This window comes from Python bivittatus, unplaced genomic scaffold (assembly GCF_059951505.1).
Source record: "Python bivittatus isolate LINGU-HERP-01145 unplaced genomic scaffold, Pbiv_v1 ctg000160_np1212, whole genome shotgun sequence".
Classification (NCBI taxonomy): Eukaryota; Metazoa; Chordata; class Lepidosauria; order Squamata; family Pythonidae; genus Python; species Python bivittatus.
In genome coordinates this window covers 11,426,450-11,453,882 of record NW_028277076.1, presented here as the reverse complement: position 1 = coordinate 11,453,882, position 27,433 = coordinate 11,426,450, and the positions used below count along the sequence as shown (strand labels likewise).

The 27,433-nt window shown below is 48.0% G+C and overlaps 1 protein-coding gene across 4 annotated transcripts in view; it reads right to left on the bottom strand.

Moving 5' to 3' along the window:
* VAV2 (vav guanine nucleotide exchange factor 2) overlaps nt 1-27,433 on the bottom strand; it is a 142,948-nt gene that overhangs the window by 22,140 nt on the left and 93,375 nt on the right. For all 4 annotated transcript variants that reach the window (XM_088147245.1, XM_088147243.1, XM_088147246.1 and 1 more), the window contains exons 3-10: nt 24,182-24,240; nt 18,111-18,179; nt 16,335-16,437; nt 13,157-13,255; nt 12,780-12,848; nt 10,239-10,339; nt 8,485-8,584; nt 31-126 (exon numbers count right to left, since the gene is read on the bottom strand). In XM_088147245.1, coding sequence (XP_088003371.1) covers nt 31-126; nt 8,485-8,584; nt 10,239-10,339; nt 12,780-12,848; nt 13,157-13,255; nt 16,335-16,437; nt 18,111-18,179; nt 24,182-24,240 — 696 coding nt within the window. The remainder of the gene's footprint in view (nt 1-30; nt 127-8,484; nt 8,585-10,238; nt 10,340-12,779; nt 12,849-13,156; nt 13,256-16,334; nt 16,438-18,110; nt 18,180-24,181; nt 24,241-27,433) is intronic.

Here is a 27,433-nt window from a genome sequence, read left to right as displayed (position 1 = left end):
CACCACTCTGAAAGGCAGAGGACAACTCACTTTGAGCAGGAGGTGATACTTCAGGACTCTCTGCATTGGCACCACCAGCAGGTCCTGGAGCTTGAACTTCCCATCCTGAACCTTCAGCGTGCATTCCTTGAAAGGGGGCAAAGAAAGGTAGCAGTGAAACCCCACCTTGGCCTCCGCCCCTCTCACTGTCTCCGACGAAGGAACATCTGGGGAACCAGCAACGCAGCAGGACCAACAGGAGTGACCTCTCTCCGCTACAGCAGCCGGCAGCTAACGACAGACCATCCAGGTCCCAGCAGACAAGCAGTTTGCATGGCCGTCCTGCCCCAGAACTGGAACCCCCAACTCGAAGGGTTGGCAAGGGCTCCCCCTGGCCAGAAGGGTCTTGCTTGCGTTCCCCCTGGACCTGCGCTGTCTGCCTGCTGGACTCCACATCCCCTGCACCCATGGGGTCCCCCCCTCAGGCCCTGGCAGGCCACCATCCCTAAGGAATGGACTGGCCTTTTCTCTTCCTTTATCATTGGCTGTTTTACAAAAATATATTTTTGTTGAACATTGTAAGAGAAAAGATATAAACAGAAAAGAAAAAAAAAAGAGGATAAAAAAGTAAAAAAAAAATAGAATCAGGTGAATAAAGGAGGGGTTTTAAAGTATCATAAAAGTTTTAGTTTTTTCAATATTTCATTAAGTGATTGCAGATCTTAAAAACCTAAAAATTGCTTTTCAACTCTAGGCAGAATACAAATATGAAGAACAGCAGGTAGTACAATGTGAATCATAAAATGAAATTGAAAACTGCGATAAATTCTGTCCATACTGCTAGAAGTCTGTTCTAATTTAAGAAGTCCTAATAAATGGAACTATTAAGGCTTTCTGTAGAAAGAACTCCAAACTCAGGATGCCGTACAAATCCACGTATTAAACTGTAGTCCAAATGCAATGCAATTCAGGGTCAGATTTACTTTTCCGGACATCGAAGACGCTCCCACAACTTAGTTGGAAAAACTTAGTCTTCCCGTAGAGCAGCTCCAGCACCCTTTCCACTAAGAGGCGTGAAGCTCCCTCGTAGCATTTAGCCTGGGCAAAGCCCCTCCAGCACACTTTGTGGGGTTACTGAAGTTGAGTAAGAATTTGAGTAGGTAACCCCTCTGCTCCAGGAGGAACTGTCAGGGTGCAATACGAGTTGCCGGTTATCCCCACAAAGCCCTCCATGGCTCAGAGCCTGATTATCTGAAGGATCTGCTTGTCCTGCACACCCGACCGAACTGGGCTACTTCGGGTCCCCATCGCTACGCAATGCAGGGCCCAGGAGCAGCGCTTCTCTGGCCCGGCACCTCCCTCCCTCCCCCTGGAGATTTGCCTGGCCCCCACCCTGAGAAGCTCAGGCCTTGGGTGAGAGGGTTCAGGGGCCCCTCTAGGCTGGGGGTGATGTGGGGGACTGGTTTCTTCCTGGACTATTCTCCTGGGGCAACTTTTTCTGAAGCTGCTCTCAGTCACTTTTGGAGTTGGGCAGCATATAAATTGGACAACTGACAATCAAAAAAGTAAATACTTCAGAGTTCTGCATCGCGCTGAAGGAATATCGGGACTGCTGGCAGGGCCGGGAAATTGGCAAGCCTGGCCATGAACGTGGTGGTCTGTGGCAGGCAGCATCCTTCACACATCATGGCAGGGGAACAAAGTCTTGCCATAGCTAGGACAGGGATCAGGTGTGGGAGACCAGCACAGAAGTGTCCCTGGACCGAGTCCAGGCTGCTTTCGCTCCTGCTTTGCACTGCCCAAGGCTGGAGCTTTTGGCCACGGGAGCTGAAGAGCTCTTCTCCTGCAGCACAACATCCATGGGGCTTTGAGACCAGGCGGTGGCCTGCAAACCACTGTGGGAAGGAACGAGCATCTGAGAAGTTCTGAGAAGCCCTGAATGCCATCCTTGGCAAAAGGAATCAACAAAGTTCAATAACACGCCTCACCCCCATTGCCAACGTCTAAGTAATGAAGGACAGAATTGTTCAAACTATGAACAGTATTTATTCAGTGCCAGGGAAGAACAGATATTTGACCCTAGATGGTAGGGACCAGCTGGGATTAGATATTTCAAGCAGGGTGAGCTCCCCTCCATGGATGAAATGACCCCCACTGTAGCAGCAGAGCCCCAAATGCTGCCCAAACAGGCCTCATCCACACAGCTCTCCTTACAAGGTCCTTTGGCTCCCCACTCCCCTAAGACGCACCTCCATATCTTTACAATCTTTGCTGCAGTGCTGGGAAAAGCAATACAGTAGTTAGGAACTTAGAAGACACGTATTTGGCATTAGACAGAAGACATAATTCCTCTTCTGATACTGAGAAAGAAATATCTTTTACATACAGTACAGTAGTTGTAGGATTATGCCCATGAAAGTTTTTGATAAACCTTTCTTAGCACCAAGCAGGATAGCCAAAATGATCTCCAGAAAGAGGGAGATTTACATTAAATTATTTCTCAGATAGTGCCCTCCCCCCACCCCACAACAAATGTGATAGGTATTCAGAAATCAGGGGCCAGGGCAAACTGACCAGGGAGTCCAGAAAGGAAAAACTTAAGGTCTTCTAAACGTCTCTCAAGAGCAGAGCAGCAGAGAATGCAAAGCAGATGGCGAGTTTTAGTGGGAAATTAGTCTTTAGTCATTCAAGGGCTAGAGACGGAGACAGTATCCAAGGCTGAAGACCGAAGAGCGAGCGAGGGCGGTTGCCACAGCCTTGGCTGCCCCAAACCTTTCCCTTGAGATGGCCCCTGTTTTGCACCAGTGTCCTTAAAGGGCGCCTGCAGAGATGGATCGGGAGCCGAGGGCCAGCTGTCGGTCAGAGTGGACAGGGATTGATCTTATTCTTCTCTTCTCTATCTCTGAACAGCATCATAATTTTTCTGAAAAGAGCATATGGTTTCCATTGAAGGCGGAAAAGAGCTGATATGCTATATTATAATTATGCTCTAATTATCCACTTCTAATTCTTTGCGCGCAAATTGGTTTGCGGAGGTGATTGCAGCATTTACTCAGCATTTTTCAAAGGAGCAGCTGAGCATCAATTATGACATAAAACAAAAATTATGGCTTCTAGTAGGAGAAACAGATTGCATAAAAGGCACTTGAATGGAAGTAAGGCAAACCATGTCACAAACTTTAATTATTTGAAGATTAACATGGCAAATCTAAATGACATTTTGGAAGAGCCCGAGCTGCAGGGATGCCCACTAATGGGCCCATCAGCCCCAGGCCCCGGCTGGAGCATCCTGACCACCAGCCAGCAAAGGCTGAGTCCGCCTGTTCTGTTCCGCTGGAGAAGAGAGGAAACCTCCTGGCCCCAGGAGAGAGGCGAAGAACGTCTCGACTGCCCCCTTCGCCATAGCCCCTCCTAGGGCTTTCTGACCCAGAATTTCAAGGGGCTAGGAGGGAACTGGAGATCACCATTTTCTCCCCGAACTTGGACTGAAAGCTCCTGAGGTGGGGGGGGGGGGGCTGCCCCAGGAATCCAGGCAAAACGTGGCATGAACTGTGCTAGAGTTGGAATAACATAGGTGCACCACATGTGTGTATGAAGCACATGGCTTTGTGGAACTTGGACTTATCAGATTCTCTGGAAAAGCCACACGTAAGTTCACAGGTTCTGCACCCGGGGCCCCTTGGATCAATGGTGTTAGAGTCACTGTGTCATTGCAAGAGTGGCAGGATTGCAGAGGAATAAAAATCAAATCGATCAATCAATCAACCAACCAACCAAACTGGCCAACAGTAGAAAAATGCGGCACATGGCCCCAGTGTGACTGAGAGTAATCGGATGGAAATAAAACTTCGTTTTGGAAGTGAGTGAAAGGGATGAATGTGGAGCGAGTGGAATTAAGAAGGATGAGGACACTTCTGGGGCTGAAACTGAGGTGAGGGCATGCTGGAAAGAGGATGTGAGGTAGCTGCATGGGAATGACAGTGATTTATGAAGAGTGGAATTGAAATAGATGCCGTAAAGGTTAGCGTCAGAATACTGAACAAAAAGAGGTCCTAAATGCTATGACAACACTGAAAAGTTGTCAGGCTGCCGGCGTAGACAGTGTAACTACAGTTGTGTTAAAATATGGGTGTGCTTTGCATAAAGAATGGCTGTGGAACTTGTTTACATCTGTGTGAAGCCTCCATCTGTGCCTGACATTGTTGCTCTGCTGTGCAAAACAAGAATAAAGGCCAAATTAACAGCTGTGATATGTTTGCTAAATGCAAAGGGGTTGGCAGAATTCTGATCCAAAGTGTACAGGAATGGCAATGGCCGACATTCGGGGTGTGGGGGCTATGTGGCTTTATGTACGGTACCTGCCAGAGCCTTTGGGAGTAAAGCAACTTATGAACTAAAGGGAGCAAGCAATAAGTAAATCTTGGGCATGCAGACCCCATACTTGTTCTTTAGCAGGACACTGTTGAGAAATGTATGAATGTGAAAAAGAAAGTTAAATGGGCATTTGTTGATTTAGAGCACTGATTCCCAAATTATGAGGACCGCTTTTTAACGTTAAAGAATTTTGCAACCTTCTCCCATGACAGTAGTTGCATTTTTAGTACCTACTAATTGAAAAAAAAAAAAAGCATAATGACAAAGGCTACTATGAATTCAGTAATAATCAATAATGCTTTCAAATGAATTTGTATTTTATTATCCCAACAGTATCTATATACAGTTGAAAAATAATATGACATATATCTGTGTTGAATCAGTCTACAGAATACAGTATTATTATTTCCCTGTTCAGGGGAGGAAGTTTTTTGGCTAAAATGCCCCAGAAGAGTATCTCCCCTCTCCAAATAGTTGTTTGAAAAGGATAAATAAAAGAAACTAAAAACAAACCAGATTTTTTTTTTCCTGATCTAATTTTTTCACATGATTTTATTTTCTTCTTCAGGTGAGGAAGGCCCTTGTTGTTTTCAGAAGTGCTTGCGCCCTCCCCAATGTGCTCTTGGGGCTGGTAGTCTGGACACATCAGTGGGTGCAGATGTCTGGGTAAACCAGACAGGAAAGACAACCAGATGAGCTAATTCTACTTTATTGTAAAACTACACTGAAAGAATCTTGCATGTCCAAAAGTACAGTTCTCCCCATCGTCTCCTTTAGAGCCCGAGAAACTAGGGAGGGTCCCTTCTGAGCTTCCTGCCCCGCCCACTATGCAGCTGCGGGCTATGCTCCCTCTTATCTGACTGTTCCCTTGGCAGAGTCTCTTGGCCCCATCTCCCAAGGTCTTTCCCACATACCATTACAGTGGGCAAGGCCAGGGCTCCTGGGGGAAGTGTGACTCAAAGCAGCACCAGCCAAATGTGAGGCTGATGGCAGTGAAGGAGGGTCCTTGGCATTGTGGTTGCAGGAAGACTGAGCGGGTGGGCCTGGGGTGCCTCCTCCTCCTCTCAACCCCACAAGCAAGGAATGGGGCTGGTAGTCATTGGAGCAACACTGGGAGCTGAGGCTATGGGTGTCAAGGTTGATGGGAGAAGAAACCTAGAAGATGGTGCTCAAGGGGGATAGCCAGGTTTTACTAAAAATGAGGAAATGTATGAGGCAATTTTAAAGCAGGCAAATGTTATTGGAAAGGTAGTGGGTAGCATGGGGTCTGGTGCAAGGAACTGCTGAAAGAAGCAAAATTGGCTATACCAATGGTGTAAGAGTGCGCTTCTGCCTACTTTGCTGTATGGAAATGAGAGATATGCCAGGAAGAACAGAGAGGTTGAATGGAGTGGAAATGGAGTACTCAGAAAGTGTGTGATGGCAGAAGGAATGAAGCTGATGGGGCAGGAACCAGCAGTTACAGGCAAGAGGGTTCCATTAGGTCAACGTAGATCAAGTGCTTTTCAAGGCCATGAAGAGAAGAGCAGAGTGTCTGTTGACTCAGAAAGATAGGAGGAAAAAGCCTAGAATTTAAACTCTGGAGCACTGGCTGATATATGGGCTTTAGTTTCTGGGCATTATAGCGGGAAGATCTTCCATGTTTGTACATTCTGCCATAAAAAGGCTAATCAAGCCACGTCACATCTGAGAACATAGGAAGGAAGTGTGAATGGGTCAAGAGGAAAGAATAGCCTGACAAAGTCATGGTGGGATGGATGAGTTGAGGAGATCCTGAAGAGAAGACAACATATGAAGTGGGGTCTGCATGTGGTGGAAGCAAGGGCGATTTGGAAGGATAGAAAGATCTGGGGAGTATAGTGAATGGTGTTGGTGTAAATCAGTTTTAGCTATATTTCCTTTTCTTTTTGCCTTTAATTTATTCTCCTCTGTGCTTCCCACTCTTTCTTCTATGCTTTGCACAAGGTTGCTTACCCTGAAAGAGAACAGCATGATCGGCATGCTAGTGTATATACTATAACACTGTAAGAGGAAAGTTTTAGCTGGCCCACTCCTATCCCAGCTTTCAGTCTGTGGAGTTGTTTTATAGTCTGGGAAGGATTCCACCACTTTGTCAAAGATAATGAACTCCATCTTTTTGAAAGGGCAAGAGAGCTCCTCCTAGTCCTCAGCCTTGCAAATACGGACACCGATAGTTACACCAGAGGGTGAGATGCACCATAGCTCTGCTTAAAATGCAGTTCTGGTAATGCTCCTTTTTTATATAGTAATTTTATTAAATATTATAATTGCAAAAGTAAAATTAAATGAAAAAAGGATAAAAAGAAAGAATAAAAGGTGCAGAAAAGAAAGGAAAAAAGGGGGAAATAGAAAAGAAAGAAAAAATAAGAATATAGTAAAGAAAAAGAAAAGAAATATATAAAGAAGTGACTTCCCACCTTCAGCACAACAAATATAAACAATTTGAGTAACTTATCACCTTCTCTTAAAATACAACAAATGATCTCTTCTTCCCATATAGATCTCTTATCTATAAACAAATCCATAAAGCATCATCATTTCAGTCCTGATGTCAGCAAAAGTCCATTAAGGGTTACCAGAGATAACAACAAAATGATTTTAACCTTGATCAAATAAACCAACTTTATATTCCTTCCTTTTACTTCTAAAAATTTTAATCTTTAGTCCTTCAAATAATGTTGTTGAACTTGGTTTCTTTTCATTTTTTCTTGGTCCTTTGTCACAAAATTCTTCAAAGTTTTATCAAGCCTCTTGTAAATCCAATATAGGAAAATTATCCAGGTCACTCTCTTGGTTTGTTGTTTGTATATCCCTTTTAATTATTAAGACATCTGCTGGTTTCTTTTGTATGTCCAGTGTAACATCCTTTTCCATGTCATGTAGAAATCCACTTTCAACTCAGTCTTGATCTTGTCAGGTAGAACTTGCTCCTCTTCCATAACATCTTTTAGACACAGTCTATCTATGGAGGCAGACACTTTAAAAAATAACTTCTGGGTCCATTGTTCAAAAATACGTCCAATGTTAAATTATTTTGCTTCATTCTGTAATGGCAAGTCAAGTTTTCTTCTCCTTTAATTGTAATCTTTCGTTCCCTCTAGTTTCTTCTAGTGTCCAATTTTTTAAATCTTATTATGTTTCAGAACAAAAGCATTTTCCCATGGGAAGGATTCTTAATATTAATTCCAAAATCTTATTTCAAATTTATCTGGATTCTTAGTCCATTTGTAACTTTCTAAAATCAAAGTTTTAATCACCATTTTGCTGTTTATTCCACACACACACAATTTTTTTTTAAAGTTCTTAAACTTGTAGTTAAAACTTCTTTCACTAAGGATTGAAGGAAACTCACCCAGTGTTTTCAGACTTGTCAATCCAAAGGTTCCTAATAGCTGAAAAGCAGCTAACAAGCAATTTTTGAAAGTGATTAGAGAAGGAAGTACCCAGTGTCCTTTTAAAGGTGCTGACCGTGGTTTGAGCAAATGGTTATTCTCTTGGCTCTAAACTCGCCGGAGACTGCTATCTTGCAGTCTCATGAGAAGCAGCTGTCTGGAGCACTTGTGGGTGATCTCAAGTCCTCTCCTTGTCCGGAGAGGAATTATCAATGAGCTGGTCTACTTGCCAGCTCTTCATTCCACCGCGGTCGTTGGCTCCGCTTTTCAAGGAGCTGTTTTCAGTCCACCATTTCTTCCCCAGATGCTCTTTCTTTCCTTCTGTTCCCCTCTGGGTTTATTTTCTTGCCATTGTTGTTCTTTTATCTTGTGTTGTTTTTCTATTTTTTTCTATTTTTCTTTGTTTTTAAATGTTTTAACAATTGTAAACTGCCCAGAGTTGCTGGGAGTCAAGCGGCATATAGATTTAATTATCATCATCATCATCATCATCATCATCATCATCATCATCATCATTATTATTATTATTATTATTATTATTATTATTATTATTATTGGTTTTCTTCATTTGTTAGGCAGCTGCGAGAGAGAGGAAAAACAGAGAGGACTCACTGCTGTCAATTTAGAGAGCCTCAGCAGTTTTAAAGAAAGAAGTGAAATATCAGAAATGAAGAAAAATGCCATGTGGAAGAGATTCTGATTCCCAGCCCTTAGTTACCTCGACTTTCTGCCGGACATCCTCTCGGTTGGCCATGAGATGATTTAGGGTAGTCTGCGCATGCTCCATTCGGCTACAGTACTCGCCATAAATCAAAAGCCTGCAAAGAGCCAAAGGGGACAATGGATCCAGCCCCTGTGGCTTTGGCTTCACCCCAAGCAGCCCAGCCTCACAACCCTACTGCGGGAATGCGTTGCTGAGGCCATCGAGCGCGACTGCCTGCTTAGGGCAGGAATCAGGGGCTGCCCAAGCTCTGCTCAAATCTGTTAACGTGGAGGTCCTCCACTGACTCGAATACCTCCACTATCTCTGGGTCCACTGGCACCTGCGGGGCGTGAGTGTGCATGTGCCTGCATGTCAGACTGACATCAGCAGCATCACGAGGCAACCCCCGCTTCTTTCCTACATGCGCCGCAACATCCCACGTACAGCCCAAAAGTAGCAAGCTCGAGGTGCAACGTTGCAACGCTGCTTTGGTCTTCCTGTCAAGGGCAGTCAGCCCCCTGGCAAAGTGGCCTGGGTCATGGGTTCCACCCAACTGCTCTTACCATCAGGAACGTTCTTCAAATATTCAACCGAAATCTGCCTCCTTGCAGCTAAAATCATTGCTCCCTGCCCTGGACTGTGGAAAGAACAGCTCTTGCCTTCTTCTCCTGGCATCCTTTCAGCTGTCCAATTCCCCACCCAGTCTCTTCTCAAGGCCAGACACACTATGCTCTTTCAGCTGTTCTGAATCTTTCCTGAAAAGCCCTACCCAGGACTTCAGGTGGGGTCTGTTCAATGCAGAATAAACTGGAATGATAATTTCTTAAAATTTGGAAAGTGTACTCTTGCTGATGCAGCCTGTGCAATGCACCTATGATGCAATGCACGGGCCTTTTCAAACTACTTCATCAATGTAATGTCTTTTTCACAAGTACTATTACCACAAGTACTATTCTATACCTGCGTTTCTTGTTTATTTTCTCCCTAAATGAAAAACCATTAGTTTAACTTACATTCACTGTTTCTCATTTACACATACCTCTATTGTTTGTAACCCACCCTGGGAGGATAGATCCCACTCTGAACATTCAAGGTTTCCACTACACACACATATGTACAACTGCCCCTAACGCCAACTGAAGGCTGTCATGGCATTTAACGGTTTGCCAAAACAGAAACAATAGTTTGATACTAAATGAGAAAAGAATAATGAAAGAAATATTTTAGTAGTTCTATTTCTTGAGAGAAAAGCTGGAACTCCTTGTTTGAGCAAAAGCACAGCTCTTGGAAAAAATAGGAAAATCTATTCTCTCATTTCAAAAATAGGTATTTCTTAAGGCAGTTTACAAGAGACTAAGGCATTTCAAATATCTATCTATCTCTATCATCTCTATCTATCTCTGTCTATTTAAAAGCCAGTTCCTGGCCAGGAAAGAGATTCCAGTAAGTGTGCTGATGAGGATTCAGGCTATTTACTTCTGAAACAAGAACTGATGCTGGACAACCAAGTTTAAAACTGGATACAGTGCTCCAACAGTGGTGTGGCAGACTGGACGGTCAGCACCCAGGCGTTTTTCTGCTTTTTATCCTTAATCTGGGAACATCTCTCCTTGTTTTCTTTAGAACAGCAGCACGGTGACCCACCTCCATCATGCCCTACTTCTGGGGATACCTCAGATTCCTGGAAGTGGTCTCCCAAAATCCCTCTCCGCTAGAAATCCCTGGAGAACCACCTCTCCCAGCCTCGCTCTTCTTGACTCCCTTTTTACCTTTCTTTAAATTCAAGAAACACTTTGGCCAAGGTGCTTCCGCCAGACATCATGGAGACATCGATGGATCTGAGAAAGTTGAAGTGCACTTTAATAAGGTCCTGAAACAAAGGAAACATATTTGGAAATTGACATTTTAAATCTTAAATTTTCACATACTTAAAAAAAAAAGTATGGCTTGTCATCACTGACCAGGATTCAAAAAACCAATATATATATATATTTTGATACTCCTAAACCTGAGAGTTATGAGAAAATGAACTCCACACCATTTTGCTATAAAGTTAGGTTTCGAAATGAGTGTTATATCATGATTTGGCTCCTGGAAAAAAATTAAGACAATTTTTTTTTAACTTCAAGTTACCAGTCACTAAAATAGCAAAAGCAATTAAGCATTCAATTCCATTTCCTTCCAAAAGTGCCAGTAAACAATTCAATTAAATAAAAATCCATAAAACAAAACAATTTTCTTAAATAGATGAAAATTACTCATTGTTCCAAGATATCAGAACGCTGATTCCATCATCTAGAGCCAGATCCTGGGAAGTCCATAGCCACAAAGAGACTGGGGGGGGGGGGGGGGTTGCATCCTAAGGCTTTGGGGAGCGGGAGGCAGAGCCACCTAATTTGGAGCAGCTGGTCTGAGCAAAGAGTCCTATCACAGAGTCATTTCCTTCCCATCAGTACTTAATAGGACATCTTCCTGGCTTCATCCCAAGTAAGGAGCCCTTGCCAGTTAAGGCGATTATGCTGGTTCAGCCATAAATTATGTATTTCTGGGTTCTGTTCTGGCCGCAAGGAGAGGCTCCAGCAGGAGATGAGGAATGTGATCCAGCCAGCACCTCAAGTCACTTCAGCAGCAGGTCAGCTGAAGTTGCAGGATGTCAGGGAACCCCTGCCTCACCAAGACCAGGTTGTTACTTCTTAGTCCTCGCTGTTCCTCCCTCCCAGACCTGGTGCTGTCCATGACAGTGGATAATTTGGAAGAGGAATCTTATCTAAGTGCCTATTTTGCCTCTCCTGTGAGCCTCAACTCTGCTTTGGTCAACCGCAAGAAATGCTAGCAGACACCTAAATGAAGACAGGAAATCTCATCAACCCCATGAAAAGTCAAGTTGAAGAACACATTGCATCATCTGGCAAATTTCACTCAGAGTCTCACAAATCTCATTAGGACCAAGGAGAGCTCCAGGCAGCTGTAGTGGTCGTCTCCCTCTTGGTTCTGCTGCAGAAATGATACGGGAGAGGATAAGGCAAAGCCTTCCTTCTATTTAATCATCAATCACCAGAGGACCAAGTGAGTCAGCAGACAAGAGTCACGCCAAGCCATCTTAAGAGTTCCCTTCTCCAAAGTTTCAAGGGAAGAGCTAGTCAGAGCACTTCTGAGTCTGAATCCAATGCAGTGACTGAGGCAGCCAGTCATGAGGCAACAAGAGCTGTAGATCCTGTTCCAATTCTGGTTATATCCAAACAAGGGCCTTTATTTCAGGGGCTACGAGGGCTACCTTTATACAATGAGCTAACATCTACTCCATCAGCTCGTAGGTCTGCGCAGAGGAAGCAACTCTAGAGTAAGCATTACTCTCCAGGGGCTGGCTCTCTGAAGGACTTCAAAGGCTTCAGAGTTTGGGGCTGAGGGTATTCCAGCCACAAAGGGCCAATGCTTCCTGTCAGATTTTGGCCTTAGTTGGCTTCCAAAACCTCTTCAGGATCTTTGCCATCCTCAGAAGATGAGTCATCCATGGGGGCTGTGAGGCTCCCCTGTTATGAGGGAAAGAGGAATGCTGCCTCAGTGAAGGCTGATATTTAACAGAAACTGCTACCAGTGTCCTGCAGTTGGCGCTGTCCTCTTAGAAGAGCTGGCCTGAACTCCTAAGGAGGCCCCAGTCTTTAGTCTTGGCTTCACAAGGTTGAGGAGACGGGAGCTACTTTGGAGCTGAGAAGCCTGAGGAAGGGAAAAGGCCACATCCTTGGGCTGCGAAGGAACAGGAGGGAATGCAGTTGGCTCCCTGTGCAGCCTGCCTTTCTTGCTTAGCTGAGTCTTCCTGAGGTGGACTGAAGGCCTGGAAATCACGGCAGACTCTGGGGTTCTGCCCTTTCTCTGCTAGTTCCCCTCGGGTGGTGGGTGCCTGAGGCCCGTGGGAGCAGGAACACCGGCTCCTTGATGATCCTTCACCGTTTGCAGTGCAGTGCTTCTGTATCAGCGGCTTCTCACTCTCAGTTAAAGCCTAGTAGCTGATTAAGGTGAAAAAAGGTCGGTTGTTTTCCTGGTCAGTTCCTGACACGTGGAGAGAACCCTGCACTCCGAGCAATGGTGAGAGCTGGGGGATTGCCCACATCTGTTAGTAGCTGTGTGGGCTGCACAGGCAACCCTCCCTGAGGAGGAAGTTCAGAAAGGGGTGTGGATGATGGGCTTCCTTGAGGGGAGGAGACATCCAACACACCAGCTGGGTTTTCAGGGCTTACTGTAAACCAGAAGCTTGTGGCATGCAGTAAACATAGCCTCAATAATAAAACCAAGCAGACCCACAGAAACATTACCTCCAAATTTATAAATATTGCTTCCATGTCTTGCGGAGTCAAGATCAGCCTTAATGGACTCATGTAGTTCTGCAAAAGCAATGAAGAAAATCGTGAGAAGCAGCAGCAGAGCATGCAGCCTTCTCAAAATCGACAGCTGCCTACAAAGGTCCCTTCTACATATTAAATTGTGACCTTCATATTCTGGGAAAGCAATTCCACTTCAGAATCTGGCAGGGAGTCTGTTCACGTTTTATTCTTCCCTCCATGGAGACGTATCAGGCACAGGCTGATGCAAAATGCCTCCCTGACCCAGTTCTGCTTGGGAAGAGCTGGGGCTGACCCACCGCCCTGTGTGACCCTTTAGAGGAACTGCAGCTACAGCCTCTGTCACTCACCTTCTCAATCTCTTCCAGCGTCTTGTAGTATTTGGCTTCCGTCTCCTGAATTTCTAGCAAGCAGCAGTTCCTCTTGTCATCTTCTGTCATGCCCATTTTCTAGAGGAAGTAGCACAGACAATTGGCAGCCCGATGCCCAGAGGTGGAATGGACCTGCATTCAGTGGAATGGACCCAAGATGCCTTGCTTCCCAGGAGGCCCCGCTCTGAATTGACTCTGGGCACTCTGGGCAGGGACTGTTCCCACCCACCCCGGAGATGTGGCCCTGAATGGAGTTGGAGAACTTTCATATGGACAGTAGGTGTGCTGGTCCCCATCTGCATCACTGAAACACTCATGGGTGGATCTTTGGTAGGCAATGATGGATGGCCACATATCAAGTTGACTGGTCTCCCTGAAAGCAGCAAGACCCAGCAAGGCAGGGAAGATAATGACACAGCCTCCAGCAACCACATGTAGATCCATCAGGAGAGCAGGGGGCAGGGTGTGGCTGCTCCCAAATTACTTTCCATTGGAAAATGGAAGGATTCCCAACAGGGAAAGAATTGGGGTTTGACAGCACAAGGTCAGGTTGGGGAAGGGCTCTCCCACCCCAACTCAGGAAACCACAACTCTGAGGCCTGGGAGACCCCTCCTGCTTGCTTGACATATGGCTCGGTCTCCCTGCTTGTGGCGTTCACAATGCGGGAGGCACCTGTGAGAAGGCCAACCTACATTCCTCCTCCCTGGCCTTGCAAAACAGTGTGCACTGGCCTTCCAGCAAGAACCAAAGAGCTGAGCATCTACCTGGGGCTAATTCTCAGGGCTAAACTCTGCAAAATCACTAAAGATTTGAGGCTGGCCACAAATGAAATGCATTTCCAAAAGAATAGCACTGATCTCCTCAGTCAACACTATGAGAAGGAGAGAGATTAGCTGAGATCCAAACTCATCCTCAACGGTCTTTGGATGGGGGGAATCAGGGGGAATCAAGCGCTAATACTTATCTGCCACAGAGCAAACTGTGCTTTTAATGAGGTTGCCTTAGTTCAGAATGGCAGTCCCCCTCCCTCTCTGCTATTTCCCAGTCAAATTCTTGCAGGCCAGCTGTCCAAAGGTGGGAGGGACCTTAGGGAACAGTTGGATTTATCAATGAACAAGGGAATGTTCCAAAATATAGGGACAAATGCTTCTGCTATTCGTCTTGTCTCTCTGCAGCATATAACTGTGAGGTTGTTTGAAGGGGGGAACAGAATGGGGGCCAATGCAAGAGATTGCGTCCAATTCCACACATCAGGAATGGTACTGGTGGCAGCTACCAGCAGCCTCTGGGAGGCAACTGGAGGACTTCAAAGGCTCCAGATCTGTGGTCTCCTAATCAATTCCACCCTGCTGAGAGCCCATGCACCTCACTTGAGAACCAGTTGCATCTCCCAGCACCTGCAGTTCTTGAGGCAGGAGCTCACCGGGCATGTGGGACCTTTGGGGGTTGCATTAATGTTGGGCACAGACCCACTAAGTGATGCTTTTTCTAGAATCCAAAGACCCAGGAAGGGGAGAGGGACCCTCTTCACTTACAGCCAGAAACTTACCTGCATGTATCTGATCTGAAGCATGCATAGATAACAAGCAAAGTCAAGCATGGTTATACATTTGGCATCAAAAACTGCCTGCTTACTTTTCCTTTTTTCCTTTTTCCAAAAAGGCCCCATTGGAGAAAGTATAAGAGGCCTTTGTGAAATGCAAGAGAACCCTGTTGTTCCCATTAAGTAAGCCACATTCCCCTGCACATGTCCCAAGAACTGGGGAGCAAGGCACTTTGAACTCTCCATTTAGCAAAAGGAGCCCTTGCATGAACCTTTAGAAGGTGGGACTCCACCACTGCCAGTTAGAAGTATCTTGGAGGACTCTGCCCCTCAGGAGGACCCCCTCCAACCCTCCTCTGCAGTTAAGTGAGTGATGGTTGTGGAGAAGGAGGATCTTCTTGGCTGTGCCCTCCTCAAAGACACCAGCTCTCCACCTGCTGTGGGTGGTCTTTCCATGCTGCCTTTGGGCCCACCTGCCCTTCAGGAGAAACTTGTCTGGTGAGGTCCAAATGCAAGAGAAAATCCCCAGCTGCTCAGAAGGAGCAAGTTTACCCAGAAGTTGATAGGGAGCATCCTCTGAGTTCATCTGATGCAGCATGTCTGTTTCTCCCCCAAACTTTCAATGCACAAATTCCCTATAGTGATCGGGAGGGAGGGCTCAGTTTCGTGGTCGATGGGCAGCTTTGGCTTTGCAGTGTTGCCTTCTCCTCTAAGCCCCTTCCTGCTGATTCTCAAGCTTACTCCAGAGCCATGAAGACTAGAAACTTCATTCCTGCCCCCATTTTCTTAGGCAGCTTTTACACTGAAAGCTTTGGATCTCTGTGAGTTTAATTTTTGGCAGATTTGAGATCCCAAGCGGATGAAACAAACTAATCTTACTCTTCTTGCTGACTACCATCAGCCAGGATGCACCAAACAGGACAGAAGGGATGGTACGTAGCTTTGCTTCCACTCGTATCTCAGAACTCAGGACTGGCCCACCCAAAGTTGTCCTATCCTGGATTGCCTTCTGACCAGCACTTTCCCAAATCCCTTTGACATCTTGGCCAACTCTCCATGACTCAGGAAAGTGCAGCAGGAAAACCAGAGGAAGGAAAGGGAAGAAGGGGCTCTGAGAAAGACACCTCAGGCTCTGCATGGAAACTCTTGATCAGCACTTGCCAGAATCTACAAATACTTTGGCTAGCAGAGCCACTGATTGTCCCTATAGTCTCCACCATCTGGAAGGCAAAGTGACAATACATCAAAGCAGCCTGTGATCTGGTTCCCATTTGATGCGTTCGTCAGAAATGTAGCTTCTTACAACTTTTTTTCTCTGCCACAGTAATTCCACCTACTTGGGAGGCATCTTCAGCAATAACCTCTCAAGGTATGGTTCCTCCGCTGGACAATGACTGATCAGAAGATGGGGAGGGAGCACAATTTCCTGAACTGAAATTCAATAGAGCTCTTGGCTGGGGAGCCAGGGTTGAAGAAGGTCCAAGGACCACCCCCACCCAACTCTTGCCATTCCCAGCCTGCTTCCAACTTCTAAAGGAGGCCAGCTCAAAAAGTGATAGGCTGAAGGGGTTTGACTCTTTCCTTCTCCCTTCAGCAAGTCACAGGTTTCTCACCATGGGCTGCTGGACTTCCACTTTGATGATATCTTCATAGATGTCATCTCCTTCATCTTCACACGGGACGCAATCGTAAATATCCTCTCCCAAATCATGCTCACTAGAATAAAATGCAGATTATTTAATGTCGGGGGGGGCGGATATAACAGCTCCTTGGCTCAGTCAACTTTAAAAGCATTGGAGTTGCCTTCACTCTCACCCAGATGGGACCTGGGTCAATATGAGAGAAAGGGTCTCAGAAATGCTGACCCAGAGGGGAAAGGAGCTGCTCCAGCCAGGACGCTCAAGGCCGTGGGGCTGGACTCCTGCTGCCTTTGGCTTTGGCCTCTCCCCGTAGAGAGAGACAGGCCACTCCGTTCAGCGACCTTCTTAGCTGAGAAAAAGATGCATCCTCTTTGGGACACCTTTCCCTTCTCTGCAATCCTGAAACCTTAATGTAAACCTGGAACCCAAGTGGCAGGTACCATATTATTACCCTTTATGGTTAATATTTAGAATGCTGAAGCACTTATGCTGGGAAAGATGTAATTTAAGAATTAATATGCTTGCTTTTACCACTGGTTATAACTTGATTAGTTTCTGATTTATCTTTTACTCAGCACTGTTTCATTATTATGTTTTAAATGTATGGTCATCTGATATTATGTTTCCACTGTTTTTCTATGATTTGTTATTAATTTGCCATTAATATTTAATAAATATTAAAGTGATTTTCCTTTCTTGGTGCTGCCTTAATTTATGGGTTATCCTCCATCAGCTTACTAGAGCTACAACAATAAAGAAAGAAAGAAAAGAAACTATCTTTAAATGCATATTAGTGGCAATGAAAGATTAACTGGAATGCAAATCTGGAAGGCATATTTGGGCCCAGAGAAGGGGTGCGGCAAAGGCCAAGCGGCTGGCTGTCAAAGAGGATGATCACCCCAAAGTAATCTGCAGTGACCTTTTAAAGGGGGGAGGGGCTGACCTCCCCCTTAATACTGGCATAAAATAAACCTCCTTGAAATACAGTAACAGCAGAGTCTAAATATTAAATAAAATCTCCCAGATCAAATTATACACGCAACCTTTTCTTATATATCATTTATATGATTGTGTTTTGCATCCGAGCTTATTAAAACTGTCTTCAAGATGGACATCAGCAGCAGAGCTATTAAAAATAGGGGAGCCCTTTCATTAGCTTTGCCTACGAAGTGGCCCTTTCTACATCTCAGAAGAGGGAGGACCAGAATCCTTCCTGCCATCCCGAGAAGATGGCGCAGCCACTGCTGCAGGGAGAGAAAAGGCCGCTGCTGGCCAGGTGAACTCTCCCAAGGCCACTGGCCCCACAGCCATGCAGAGCAGGGGGTTGGGGAGGGAAGCACCCATGCTGCTGTCCCCTCCCTAATTCTGTGCCAGCCACCACTCAGGATGGGGCCAGGGAGAGCGGCCTCTCCTTTGGGCCCCTTGCACAGCACAACGTGCCAAGGCTGCCGAGAACCAAACTGAACTGGGAAGGAAAGGAGCCATGGCAACGTTTCCGCCCTCCTCTGTGTGGCGTCAGCCCAGCCCAAGGCTGTCGGGTGGCTCTGGGGGCACACGCCAGAGGGAAGAGCTGCCCGGGGGATCCGAGGAACTGCAAGAGCGCCAAAGATGGCCAGCATTGGTGAGAACACATGACCCGTTTGTAGAAGGAAAGCCTTTTCCCTGAATTCCTCCTGCCAGATACATGGATGATGCAAGAGACCAGCTGGGCCTCAGGGCCTCCATGTCACTCACGCACGGGACACTTACTCCGCCAGCTCTTCCAAACTGCGATAGACATCGTCCTCGTTTTCTGTGGTCTCCTCTGATGGGAAGGGCCTGCAGGGAAGGGGATCAACAGAGAAGAGTGCAAGCCAGTCAGTCTCATCAGTACGGGGTCCTTTATTGTGCATATTATGTTTCTGGGTTATGTGGTTTTAATTCTCTGGGCACTGCGCAGAGTCACTGCTGTGAGATGGGCAGTTATCTACACGGTTTAAACCAAGCAACCAGCATGAGATAAAGGGTCTCAGAAATGCTGATGCAGGGAAGAAAGGAGCACACAGGCTCATCTGAAGGAGAAAGGCAGAGCGCGCCAACCCCTCCCCTCCAGAAATGATGGGGCAGGTGCTCAAGATGCTGTCCCTGGATGTGGATTCTGCTCCTGCTCTGTTCATGCAAAGAAGCCTTTTCTTTTCATACCAAGGAGGACAAACGGTGATGTAAGAAATCCACAGATCCATTTCTCGCTCCGCATGACAAGCAGCTGCTTCTGGCTGGACACCAAAATCTGAGTGACTCCTAACAGCAAGTGGGACACAAATGACCCCAAGCGGGGTGTGTGTGTGTGTGATTCCATGAAACTTCCCACAAGGAGGAAGGAACGAGAGGAGAGCTCCCCTCCTCTGGAGGTGCTGCATGGAGGCTGGACAGCCGTCTGCTGAGATGCATGGGTTGGGTTCCTGGACTGAGCAGGGGCTGGACTCCTTGGCCTCAAGGGGGGCTTCCAGCTTCAGAATCCTAGTCTCTGTCAAGTACAGCATGGACAGTAAACCGAGATCTGCAGATGCTTAACCCTTGTCCAGGTCTTGGCTGACATGGCAGAAGACATGACAGCTAGATGAACATCTTTACTGCAGATATGGATGAAACTGGAATGAAGAACTGGTTCAGCCCCTCCCTCAGTGCTTAGCCCTGAAGGTCGGCCCCCATGCGGGGATGAATGAATCCCAGGAAGCTTAGCTGGCAACGCCCTCACCCTTTCATCAGTCCACCCCTTTGCTCTGGACCAGTCTGACTGTGGTGGAGGGCCATCGCTCCCGAAAGGAGATTCAGCAAGACTCTGCAAGATGGAGCAAGACCCCATGGTCATCATGCCTGGTGGGTGAAAATCCCAACTCTGCTATGGACAGACTTTGTGGCCCCAAGCACATGTTGAGCTTCAGTTCCCTTTCTGCAAGGAGAGTCTGATTCTGTACTGAAGCACACTGTAAATTTCAGGTAGGGCTCCAGAAGTAGCCAAGAGTTCCTCAAGACAGATCCCATCCAGTAGAGCCAACCTGCTGCTTTTGCAAGAGCCAGCACAGCTCATGCCTCTCAGGGTAGGAGGACCTTATTTCCCTGAGCTAGTGGTCCAGGCGCTCCTTAAGACCATTCCTATGCCAAACTATGCCCCTTAGCTGGATTTAGAAAAGAGTTACTCAGCTCCAGCAGAAGCTCAACCCATCAACACCAACCCTCCTAATTAGTCAAAAGACACCTTTCTGTCAACCTGAGAGCTGAGCTCTCCCACAGTTCTTAATTGTGCCAGTTAAAAATATGCTTTGGGGGGGTGGGGCAGAAGCAGTTGCTGCTGGTGCTGCTGAGCCCCCTTCCCCCCGGTTTCACACTTTTCCTCTCCCACCTCTTTTCAGAGAACCAAACACTTCTTCCTGCGTTCATATGTGCCTGAAGGCTTCACACACTAGTGAACTTCAGGCTTGGCCCCATGGGGCTCCTTCCACCAGCTTTCGTAAAAGGGGGGCACACCGAAAAGGTACAACTTCTTGGAGAGAGAGCAGAGGGCTGCAGTGGACAAGCCAGGATGGTTACAATATCACCGGGGATTTCTATTCCATTTCTATTTTATTTTCCTCCCAGGTTGTGAATGCATTAAATACATTAAATGTGGATTTAATTTCCCTTGCTATTGAAAATAAGTAGGAATCGTCCCATTGTTAGTGGTTTGCCAGCAGCACCAGTTGGGTGGGGGGGATGCTCTGAGAACCACAAAAACAGGTTGAGGATGCATGTGGCCTGTCCATCCTCATTGTAATAACCTGGGGGGAGGGGGGGGCAAGGACTGTATCTGAATGCTGAATGCTGAGACTGAACTTGATGGATTCTGTATTCAAAGTGTGTGCTCTTTCGGTGCTGAGATTTCTTCCAGAAGAAGACAAAGGCTGCAGATAAATATGTCCCAGGGGAGGCCTCCTGCAAGCAGAGAAACATCTTCCTTGGCTGGGAAAACTTAGAGTCAGAAAGCTTCATAACCCCATCTTGTAACCCGTGACATGCTGGCAGCCTCGTGCAATTCCACAGTCCATCTACTTTTAGCAGGAAAGGGAGCACCCAAACTGGGGGGAGCAACTCTGAATGGTGCGTAGGCAAGCATCCTGCAGACAGAATGAAGGAGCTCAATGAAACCCACTGTATGGAGCTGCTCCTTTCCTGGAAAAGCAAGGGAGCACAGCAGAGATAGGCCTTCTGCCCCACCTCCCAGGCACGGACTTTAGTGTCGTTCCCATTCAAAGAAATCTCAAAAAAGCTCAAAATGGTTATGCCTTGTCTGACCGAAGGAGGCCAGAAGTTCATTTCCAGGGGATTTCCACTGCCTCACATTGCTCTCATTTAGGAGAATAAGTTCTTTGACTTCCTGAAATAGAATCTGAGTGCTTCTCTCCAAATGACTCTGCATATGGCAATTAATCCAAGAACTTCAAGCCAATGTATTTTTCAAGACCTACAAACCCAGAAGGAAAAGTGAGTGTAACATGCAGGCCGTGGTTGTGGCAGAGAGCTTCCTCTGACAGTCCAAGGAGGTCTCTGGAAGGGAGAACCTGTGCCCTCTTCCTTCTGTGCCCTCCTGTCTCTGGACTGGGCAGTCTCTCTTCTGCCACCAAATCCCCACCTCCCTCAGGCTGTTAAAAAGGGCATGAAGCTGAGAAACCGGTATGAGATGGGTCCTTCTGGGCACGGCAGCTCATGTCTGCAGAGCAAAGAGGGGCAGAGCTGGTTAAAGCTTCCGAGGACCCACAGCCAGGGAGCGTCAAAGAATTGATGCCTTTGAACTGTGGTGCTGGAGAAGACTCTTGAGAGTCCCCTGGACTGGTAGGAGGTCAAACCAGTCAATCTTAAAGGAAATCAACCTTGACTGTTCATTGGAAAGATTGATAATGAAGCTCAAGCTCAGATACTTTGGCCACCTAATGCGAAGAGAGGACTCCTTGGAAAAGACCCTTATGCTGGGAAAGATGGAAGGCAAAAGGAGAAGAGGACGGCAGAGGACGAGATGGTTAGAGAGCATCACTGAAGCAATGAGCGTGAAACTGAGCCAACTGAGGGAGGCAGTGAAGGACAGGAAGGCCTGGCGTGATACGGTTCATGGGGTCACGAAGAATCGGACACGATTTAATGACTGAACAACAACAACAAGAAGGCAGATTCTCTCTCAGTGGGAGAACAAATGGTAACAGGAAAAGGCAGTAGACATCTTTACCTGCAGAGGCTCTGGGTGCCATTCTGTGGTTGGGTCCAAGCAGAGGCTGGCATCCCAGCACTGGGTGGGGCGGGGGGGATGGTGACTACTACATAGCCCTCAAGGGCCTCTTCTGACTCAGGGCTTCCATGAGTCTGGAGGGAGCCCTGGGGACCAGGGCAAGCCGGCTCCAAAACTTTCTAGCTGGGCAGCTGCAGTCCTGAAGGCTGCTGGTTTACTTTGGCATCACTGGCAAGGGCTGGGGGGATTTTATGCCTACCATGTTCTCCTAAGTGGGACCGGCGACTTGTTGGTGCTCATTCTAGTTGTCAGCGAGAAGCACCGCTCCCTGTCCCCAGGCAGGGCTGCTCTGTCCCTCAAGTCTGTACGAATGCAAGGAGTGGGTCTCCCGTGGAAATCAGGCTGCTGTGACATCCATGCCAACTTCACGGTGTTTCTCCTGCAGAGCCCTAGCCCTCACCAGCAGCCTTGAGTTGAGCTCTTTCACCGCCTGTGCCCAAGGTGGTCCTTGAGCCAGCTTCATAAGGCGCTGGCAGTCTCTGGAGGGCAAAAGACACCCTCAGGTGTGGAGGGCAGGCATGGGGCAAAGAGAGCAGGCTTGGGTTGCGGTTGTTTTTTGGTGCCGTAGCATTGCTCAGCCTTTTCTCTGCTGCCACCAGCGTCCCAAAACTCCATTTTCCAAACAACCATTTAAGCAGCAAGCGCAAACCACCCACAGCTCCCAAAACCACGAGGTGCAAGGCATGATGCGGCGCTCCAGGCAGCTGCTGGCCTCAGAACCCCGCCTTTGCTGGGGGGCCCTTCCGCCCAGCTCCTCTGGCTGGGTGCTGTGGGGCCTCCTGGCCCCTGAGATCAGCTACCTGCCAAGCTTTTCCATGGGGGGAGGGCTCAGGGGCTGATGAGCGTTCAGGATGACTCTTCTGACTTCTGTGGAATAAGCAAGGCTTTCAGAGTCTTAAGATATGGACACTGTTACCTCCTTGTCCTGCCAAATTATCTTGAATATACAGAACAAGGTTTTAATAACAAAGGGTGTGACCCTTTGTAGCTCAGCAGGTTGTGTGAACCAGCCAGAAGCTGGTTGACGGGACAGGCATCCTGGGCCTTGCAAATGCCACCGCCAGGGCCCCTCAGGAGGGCAGGAGGAGGACCGAGGACCGAGTCCTTTCCCGGCTGGGGCCTCCCTTCTGCCTCCTTCCTTCTCTTGCCTTCCCTCATCTGGGGCCACCCGAGTTCTCCTTCTTCTCCTCCTGCTCTGGGTGCAGCAGCAGCACATAAACCCCCCGCCCAGAAAGCAAATTTTCCCAGGCTCCCAAGGGTCTTGCTGACCAGGAGAGGTTGAAGCAACGGCCTGTTGCTTAAGAGCCCTCCCGGTCTGGACACTCCTCCCTCCGAGTCTGGACTCCCTCTGCGAGGCTTCCGCCCACTATTCTCATCCTCCCCTTGGGCACTGTGGAGAATAACCCACCCCATCTGCCCCGGGACTGCCCTTCAAGGACCGGAAGACCACTGCCACATCTGCCCTCGGCCTTCTCGCCTTCAGGCTCCACACACCTAGTTCTTCAGTTCCTTTAATGCTCCCTTAACAATAAACGCCTACTCAAAACGCAGCCAACCGTGTCCTTTTCTAGTAACCTGTTTTTTGCTCCCCCACTGCAGGTGCTCAACCTTGCATGCCCACTTGGACACGTTTCTTTTTCTTGAAAGGGACTCCTGTTTTCCTGTAAAGATGTTTGTGTTTCTGCAAACCCCAAGATTTCTCTAAGCATATCTTCCTCCTCTTTCTCAGTGGCCTCCTTTGGGCTGCAGCCCTGCCTGTATCACTGTCTGAATTCACTGCTAGAAGTGAACATATGTCCATGATTTGTAAAGTACCACCCTCAGGACTACCAGCTCTAGTCTGCCAAGAAAGCAGCCAAGCGCTAGATGGGAGCAAAGGTGTACAGAAGCCCTCAGACGCCGTGGTGCCTCGTGGACATCTGGGCATTTGCAGATCTGATGCCCTAACACATGAAAGAGAAACTGTGTCATAAAATGGGAGTCGTGGGTTAAGGAAGCCACAGACTACCGAGAAATTGAGGGACACAATGGAAAATTGATTTTGAAACCTCTATCTGAATGCAAAGAGATGACTAATTTAATAAATGTATTATTAATAATTACATATTAATTATTTCTTCATCTTACATCAATACTCCATGCAGGACAAAGGGCTCTTCATTAAAAGTGATGGGCTGTAATATTCCTTGGGGGTCCAACATGGGTTGGTTCACAGATGTTTTTTGAGCTCCCCATCTAGGGCTGAGAGAGAGGGGCTGGACCAAAGTCACCCCATGCCTTCCATGCTTCAGGGAGGACTCGAGCCCTGTTCTCCCAGCTTCTAGTCCAGCACCTTCACCACTGCACCACACTGGCCCTCCATTAATAACTTGAAGGCTTGTAGAATTCAATGGCTATACATCTTGAAGGAGATTTTTGCAATCCTCAAATAAGCCACAGTTGAAAGCAAAGTCTGAATTTATTCCTTACAAAAAGCTTTTCATTGAAAGGAATCTCAAAGTGGAGTAAAAGAAAGTATTTTTACCTGATGCCCTTGTTCTGAGCAATGCTGTGATGAGAAAGTCTGGACACGGCTGAAATGACCTGATTAAAAAAAAAAAGCAAGAAGAGAAAGTTCAGGCTCAGATGTTTACAATTTGTTCTCTTAACAAAAGACCACACGCTTGAAGCAGTGGCATGAGAGAACTGGCTTCACTTAACCTGTAAAGGGTGTGACCACCTCCTCTGCTGCGTTCTGGTCTGAGGAGGATGGAGTGGCTTTTATGCCAAGAGCAGGACCGCATCACTGAACCTACGTCACCCAGATATTGGAGGCCTCCAGCCCTGATTAAGAATCCACCAGATGCCTGGCTGAAGACTGGCCTTGGACTTCAATCCCCATCATCTCCAGTAGTTTCAAGTCTTTTCTAACCCTTGGGGGGTTTATTAGCATTATGATCACCCAGAGAACCTTCAGCAGAAGTTGGTTAGTAGTGCTCCCCAGTTACAGGCTGCAGGGCAATGGACCATGGGTTAACACGATGTGGGAATCTGACCCATTCATCCTAAGAACTGTTCTCCGACCATGAGGTCAGTGTAGAAACTTCTGAACCAAATGAAGTTGCTTGTAGCACGAGATGTGACTGGACAGGGATGGTCTAGCACAGTGTTTCTCAACCTTGGAAATTTTAAGATGTGTGGACTTCAACTTCCATAATTCCCCAGAATGCTGGTTGAGGAACTCTGGGAGTTGAAGTCCATATATCATAGAGTTGCCAAAGTTGAGACACGTTCCTGTAGCATGCCCCAATACTTTACCCAGGCATATCAAAACTGCCTGGAGATATTCGTCATCATCCCCATCTGTTCGCATCTGAAGAATGCAGCACAGTCCAATGACTCTGCCATCCTCCCTCTTCTTCATTTACCAAAGTGGGGGGTCGTCCAAACCCTCTTCCAGGGACACAAAAGATTGCCAGCAAAGGAGCCGCTCACCTGGGGCTGGCTGGGCTTGTCTCTCTCCAAGAAGATAGAAGAAAAGGAGGAGGAGCAAAATTGCTCCAAGGGGCCCCAAAGAGTTGAGCAAAGGACACCCCAAGTACTGGTCAGCCTCCCCCTTCTCCTCCCTCCAGCCCGGCTGGGTTGCATCCTTCTCTCTCCCGCAGCCCTGAGGTCAGTGAGGCCACTGATCCTGGCCAGGGGGAGGGAGACCTTGTCTTCTTTAAGGGGAATCCAGCTGACCCACCAGCCCTCAAGGGGTGCTGTAACTCTCACCCGCTCCAGCCCCTCTGGCCAAAGGGGGAGTTGCTGGGAACAGGGCGGGGCCCCACAAGATCGGGAGGGCTGCTACCTCTGACCTCCCTTGTCTTAAAGATGACTTAACGGGCAGAAGGAATAACCTTGGAGAATGAGGGGGCAGAGCAGGCAAATGGTTGAAGCCTTGGAGGGGGGAATCTGCATCCCTAAATCCAGTCTCTCTCAAAACAGTCTCCATCTACCCCAATGGACCTTTTCTTAGATGCCCTATATTAACATCAGCACTTGACATGGAGACGTTCCTGTTTTTCCTGGTAGGCTGATCAAACCAGCCAAGCTGAGGAAGGAAGGGAGGAAGGGAGGGGAGAGGAGAGGAGAGGAGAGGGGAGGGGAGGGGAGGGGAGGGGAGGGGGACGGAGAGAGAGGGAGGAAGGAGAGAGGAGGGAGGGAGGGAAGGGGAGAGGAAAGAGGAGAGGGGAGGGGAGGGGGACGGAGAGAGAGGGAAGAGGGAGAGAGGAGGGAGGGAGGGAAGGGGAGAGGAGAGAGGAGAGGAGGGGGAGGGGAGAGGGGAGGGGAGAGGGAGGAAGGAGAGAGGAGGGAGGGAGGGAAGGGGAGAGGAAAGAGGAGAGGGGAGGGGAGGGGGACGGAGAGAGAGGGAAGAGGGAGAGAGGAGGGAGGGAGGGAAGGGGCAAGGAGAGGAGAGAGGAGAGGAGGGAGAGAGGAGAGGAGGGGAGGGGAGAGGAGAGGGACGGAGAGAGGGAGGGAGGAAGGAGAGAGGAGGGAGGGAGGGAAGGGGAGAGGAGAGAGGAGAGAGGGAGGGGCGAGGGGGAGGGAGGGAGGGAGGGAAGAAGGAAGGGAGGAAGGAAGGAGAGGGAGAGAAGGAAGGAAGGGGCACCACACATTGATTTCAAAGCTTGGTTGCCTGCATGGGGTCAGTGAGGAAATGCCAGGCAGCCTTCCCACTAACTTGCACCCAGTAAAAAAACAGGGGGAGATTCACACCCAATTAATATTTCAGAGGACCGATATGTAGCTGGCACTCAACCAAAGAAGCCATTTCCTGCCTGGCAGCTTCTCAGTGCAGCTGGAGGCCCTGGACACGCATGGCTGGCAAAAGCTCAGCGCACAGCAGCTGCCAGGAAGAGTTCTCTGAGCGACGCAGGCAACGTCTTCTTCATCAAGAAAAGCATGTGAGGATATAAAGCATGCATGAAACAGTAAGAGAGTGTGGCTTGGCCCAAGGGGGACCCCGGTGGAGCCCCATCCAGTGAGCGGGGGCAGCGGAGCCAAAGAGCAGCTCCTGATGGGGGTCACCACCCCTGGGCCCCCATCGAGCCAAAGGGGGAGACGCAGCCGGATCAAGGAACGCGCTTTGCACACAGAACGCAGTTAAACTGCAATTTTGCAGTCATCCTTTTAAAAGCACCTGAGAAGTTCCAGAAAGAAGATGAGGAACATCTCGGGTCATGAGAACTTTGAGTTGCCAGTGGCTGGAAAAAGCCTGACTTCTAGGGCCACCTGCAGAGGAGGTGCCCGTCCTTCTCCTGGGACCCGCTACTCGGCCCTCTGTCTGCCGGCATTTGCTAGCCCGAGCCCTCAACTACATTGCCCGCCCCGCTTCCTCAACCCTCCGCTCAAGTTCTTCCAATTAGTTGCTTCTCCCAGGAGGAAACCTACAGACAAAATCTGACATAGGACAGGGGAGATGTAGGACACATAGAAGGAAGCATTTCACATGCCCTCCAATATTTGAAGGGTACCCCTGAGAACCAAAGGATGCCTCAGTGGCCACCAAGTGGTACAATTTTAACTGGGCACATGACAAATCAAGGGATCCTCTGCCCAGCTTTCTCGGGATGGCGTTGTTGGCTGCCTTGAGGATCCGTCGCTGGGGAGGAAAAGCTGGTGGGAATCTTGCCCTCATATTTCGCTACTTGGGAACTTAATTTTGGGGACAGCTGGGTGGCCCTGGTGGGAGTCAGCCCCTGGTCTACCTGGGATTTTTGGGTCAGACAGGCATCTCTGGAATTTTGAGAGCATT